This window comes from Sander vitreus, unplaced genomic scaffold (genome assembly GCF_031162955.1).
Source record: "Sander vitreus isolate 19-12246 unplaced genomic scaffold, sanVit1 ctg314_0, whole genome shotgun sequence".
Taxonomy (NCBI): domain Eukaryota; kingdom Metazoa; phylum Chordata; class Actinopteri; order Perciformes; family Percidae; genus Sander; species Sander vitreus.
In genome coordinates, this window is record NW_027595463.1 from 120001 (window position 1) to 125000 (window position 5000).

Below are 5000 nucleotides of genomic sequence, written 5' to 3' on the forward strand. Positions count from 1 at the left end.
GGGTCAACACGCTCCTACCGTAGGGCTCGGTGGTGATGCGGAGCGCTGTGATTGGCTCTTACCGTAGGCCTCGGTGGTGATGCGGCGCTGGGCATAGGTGGCAAGCCCCTCACTCAGCCACATCTCCTCCCAGGTGGCATTGGTGACGGCGTTGCCGAACCAGCCATGCGCGATCTCGTGCACGACGTCGATGAGGAGGAACTCGCTGCTCTCCAGGATGGACGCGATGATGAAGGTCAGGCACGGGTTCTCCATGGCAACGATGGGGAAGGAGGGGGGCAGGAACACGATGTCACACCTGGGGGGGGGGGGGGGGGCGGACCCAAAATATCACAACATCATCCTGCTACTACTTCATTACAACAGGTCAACTAGTACATTATTATAGATATTAATTTCGGTCCAAATCCCCCAGCAACTGTGTGTGTGTGTGTGTGTGTGTGTGTCTGTGTGTGTGTGTGTGTGTGTGTGTGTCTATATATGTATATGTGTGTGTGTCTGTATATGTATATGTGTGTGTGTGTGTGTCTGTCTCTCTGTGTGTGTGTGTGTGTGCGCGCGCACGTGTGTGTGTGTGTGTGTGTATGTATGTGTGTGTGTGTGTGTGTGTGTGTGTGTGTGTGTGTGTGTGTGTGTGCGTGTATGTGTGTGTGTGTGTATATGTGTGTGTGTGTGTGTGTGTGTATATGTGTGTGAGTCTCTGAGTGAGTGTGTGTGTGCGTGTGTGTGTGTGTATATATGTGTGTATATGTGTGTGTGTCTGTGCATTTCTTTGTGTGTGTGTGTGTCTGTGTTTGTGTGTGTGTGTGTGTGTGTGTCTCTCTGTGTGTGTGTGTGTGTGTCTGTGTGTGTCTGTGTGTCTCTCTGTGTGTGTGTGTGTGTGTGTGTGTGTGTGTGTGTGTCTCTGTGAGTGAGTGTGTCTCTGTGTGTGTGTGTGTGTGTGTGTGTGTGTGTGTGTGTGTGTGTGTGTGTGTGTGTGTGTGTGTGTTAACTAGTGTGATGTCAGCTTGTTAAATATGAATATTGTTCTTGTCTCTTCTCTACTCTGAGACAGGAAACTCAACATTTTTGAGTTGTGGACAGAACAAGACATGTGATGACATCATCGTGGGACTTTTTGGGGAAACATTGATCCACATTTTAGAGACAGAACTACTCATCCACTCATCCATCCATCCAGGAGATAACAGGGCTACTTTCTACTTGTAATACCTGTAGTTGAGTCAGAGTTGACGTGAATGAGAAGCCTAACAGGTAGCTACAGGTGAAGGTCAACTCACCGTCCCCACAGGTACGCTCCGAACAGTTGCTCGGCAACACCGAGCCAGCGCTCCACGCTGCCGCCAAGTTTCTTCACGGCACAGGACAGCAGACACGGCTCGGCCCACACACGACTCCTGGAGACACACACACACACACACACACACACACAGAGACACAGACACAGAGAGACACACACACACACACACACACACACACAGAGAGACAGACACACACACACACACACACAGAGATAGAGAGACAGACAGACACGATGAGAATCCATCCAGACTCGTGTTTCTTTACCTCGTGTCTCGTTGTGTCACGTTGTGTCACGTTGTGTCACGTTGTGTCACGTTGTGTCTCGTTGTGTCACGTTGTGTCACGTTGTGTCTCGTTGTGTCTCATTGTGTCGCGTTGTGTCTCGCTAGTGTCTCGCTGTGTCTCGCTGTGTCACGCTGTGTCCTCGTTGTGTCACGTTGTGTCTCGTTGTGTCACGTTGTGTCGCGTGTCTCGCTGTGTCACGTTGTGTCTCGTTAGTGTCCCGTTGTGTCTCGTTGTGTCACGTTGTGTCTCGTTGTGTCGTTGTGTCACGTTGTGTCTCGTTGTGTCACGTTGTGTCACGTTGTGTCTCGTTGTGTCTCGTTGTGTCTCGTTGTGTCTCGTTGTGTCTCGTTGTGTGTAGCTGGTCTTCTTAATAACCAGCAACACTGTCTCTAACCACCACCTGCTTACTGGTTCCACTTATTTATTCATCACTCTAGTTCAGAGCTGTTCATACTGTAATATAATACTTATATCATAACATAATACTTATTTATTCATCACTCTAGTTCATACTGTTCATACTGTAATATAATACTTATATCATAACATAATACTTATTTATTCATCACTCTAGTTCAGAGCTGTTCATACTGTTCATATTGTAATATAATACTTATATCATAACATAATACTTATTTATTCCAGCATCCTTTGCACTATGCTCCATAATTAAAATAATAATGTATCATAAAAAGGATTTAATCCTGCACACTTCTTCATGGCACTACTGCCTCAACCGGTCTACAGTGTTTCTGTTTATAGTAGTATACAGTGTTTATAGTAGTATACAGTGTTTATAGTAGTATAGTAGTATACAGTGTTTATAGTAGTATAGTAGTATACAGTGTTTATAGTAGTATACAGTGTTTATAGTAGTATACAGTGTTTATAGTAGTATACAGTGTTTATAGTAGTATATAGTGTTTATAGTAGTATATAGTGTTTCTGTTGATAGTAGTATATAGTGTTTCTGTTGATAGTAGTATACAGTGTTTCTGTTTCTGTTGATAGTAGTATACAGTGTTTCTGTTTATAGTAGTATACAGTGTTTATAGTAGTATACAGTGTTTCTGTTTATAGTAGTATACAGTGTTTCTGTTTATAGTAGTATACAGTGTTTCTGTTTATAGTAGTATACAGTGTTTCTGTTTATAGTAGTATACAGTGTTTATAGTAGTATACAGTGTTTATAGTAGTATACAGTGTTTATAGTAGTATACAGTGTTTATAGTAGTATACAGTGTTTATAGTAGTATACAGTGTTTCTGTTTATAGTAGTATACAGTGTTTATAGTAGTATACAGTGTTTATAGTAGTATATAGTGTTTCTGTTTATAGTAGTATACAGTGTTTCTGTTTATAGTAGTATACAGTGTTTCTGTTTATAGTAGTATATAGTGTTTCTGTTTATAGTAGTATATATGTAAATGTGTATATGTTAATATGTTTATGTATATATGTTAATGTATAATATGTATATATGTAAATATGTTAATATCTATCTATGTTAATATGTAAATATATTAATATGTATATGTGTTAATATATTAATATGTATATATGTAAATATGTACATATGTAAATGTGTATATGTTAATATGTTAATATATTAATATCTATATGTGTTAATATATTAATATGTATATATGTTAATATCTATATATGTATATATGTGTAAACTGACCGGGGTCCCACGTCGACATGCTGCAGCTCTCCGGCCACCAACGCTACGAGGTAAGACGGGACGGGGAACTCCATGGAGAACTGGAAGACCCGGTCCAGTTTGGAGAAGGAGCTGCGAGACGCACTCATCAGAACCGTCACCCCGTCTGGTACCTGCAGAACCAAACAGAACCAGAACCACCAGAACTATCACACATGTGTGCTCGTGTCTGTCTGTCTGTGTGTGTGTGTGTGTGTGTGTGTGTGTGTGTGTGCGTGTGTGTCTGTGTGTGTGTGTGTGTGTCTCTGTGTCTGTGTCTCTGTGTCTGTGTGTGTGTGTGTGTGTCTGTGTGTGTGTGCGTGCGTGAGAAGAACGAGAAAGTAAAGTGTGTCTGTATAAATGTGAATGTTTCTGTGTGCATCATATCTTTTATACATATTGTATATTAGGGAGCCCTGTCAGAGGTCAGAGGTCAGGGGTCAGAGGTCAGAGGTCAGGACTCACCCTGACTGTGGCGGTGTACGTGCTCTTGACGGCTGGCGTGTCGAAACACGGGAAGAAGGAACGATTACACACCGAGTGACCCTGAGTGAAGAGAAGAGGACGAGACTGACCACAGGTCAGCTCAGAGTCCAGCCACCAGATCTACACACACACACACACACACACACACACACACACAGAGAGAGAGAGAGAGAGACACACACACACACACACACAGAGAGAGAGAGACACACACACACACACACAAACACACACACAGACACACACACACACACACACAGAGACACACACACCTTTATTTAAAACTTTTTTTCTTGGAATATTAAGACATCTATCTGTCTGTCACCATAGTCGTGTGTCTCACCGCTGGCCCGTCCGTGGTCGTGTAGCGGACGGTGACGTGGACCAGCTGGCCCGGCGTGCTCGCCGCGGCCGGCAGGCTGATGTTGAGCGAGGAGCCGTAGTCCGTGAAGGGGTCCACACGATACGTGAGGGACAGCGGCGCCTGCTGGCCGGCGCCCGGCACCTTGCAGTCGATGGCGTGGATCAGGAGGGACGGGTGGGAGTCCAGGACCAGGGTCTGAACCCCCGGCTGGACCGGCACCAGATCCAGAACCAGCCAGCCGCTCATCTCCTGCACGGGACCCACACCAAGATCAATCATTATGTTCATTCAGGAATTCTGTCATGTAAACCCCAAAATACATAATGTAATAGAATATAATATATTGACGACACATGGGCAGCGTCCAGGCTCCTCGGGCAGCGTCTAGGCTCCTCGGGCAGCGTCCAGGCTCCTCGGGCAGCGTCCAGGCGCCTCGGGCAGCGTCCAGGCTCCTCAGGCAGCGTCTAGGCGCCTGGACGCTGCCTGAGGCGCCTCGGGCAGCGTCCAGGCTCCTCGGGCAGCGTCCAGGCTCCTCGGGCAGCGTCCAGGCTCCTCGGGCAGTGTTCAGGCTCCTCGGGCAGCGTCCAGGCTCCTCGGGCAGCGTCCAGGCGCCTCGGGCAGCGTCTAGGCACCTGGACGCTGCCTGAGGAGCCTCGGGCAGCGTCCAGGCTCCTCGGGCAGCGTCCAGGCGCCTCGGGCAGCGTTCAAGGTGACGTCAACTCTGCAGAAGCCTCGGGCCTCGCCTGCTTGTTTAGTCAGAGACTAGGCCAACCTCAGCTCGGGCGAAAACCATCACTGTTTAGTGTTTGTGACAGACATAACTCACCTTTGTTGTTTAATGTAATATGTTCAAAAAATGTA

The 5000-nt window shown here is 46.1% G+C and overlaps 1 protein-coding gene across 2 annotated transcripts in view; it reads right to left on the reverse strand.

Moving 5' to 3' along the window:
- The window catches only part of rnpepl1 (arginyl aminopeptidase like 1), a 19622-nt gene that overhangs the window by 9962 nt on the left and 4660 nt on the right, over window positions 1-5000 (reverse strand). For both annotated transcript variants that reach the window (XM_078244851.1, XM_078244852.1), the window contains exons 3-7: window positions 4119-4388; window positions 3755-3895; window positions 3272-3423; window positions 1281-1397; window positions 63-298 (exon numbers count right to left, since the gene is read on the reverse strand). In XM_078244851.1, coding sequence (XP_078100977.1) covers window positions 63-298; window positions 1281-1397; window positions 3272-3423; window positions 3755-3895; window positions 4119-4388 — 916 coding nt within the window. The remainder of the gene's footprint in view (window positions 1-62; window positions 299-1280; window positions 1398-3271; window positions 3424-3754; window positions 3896-4118; window positions 4389-5000) is intronic.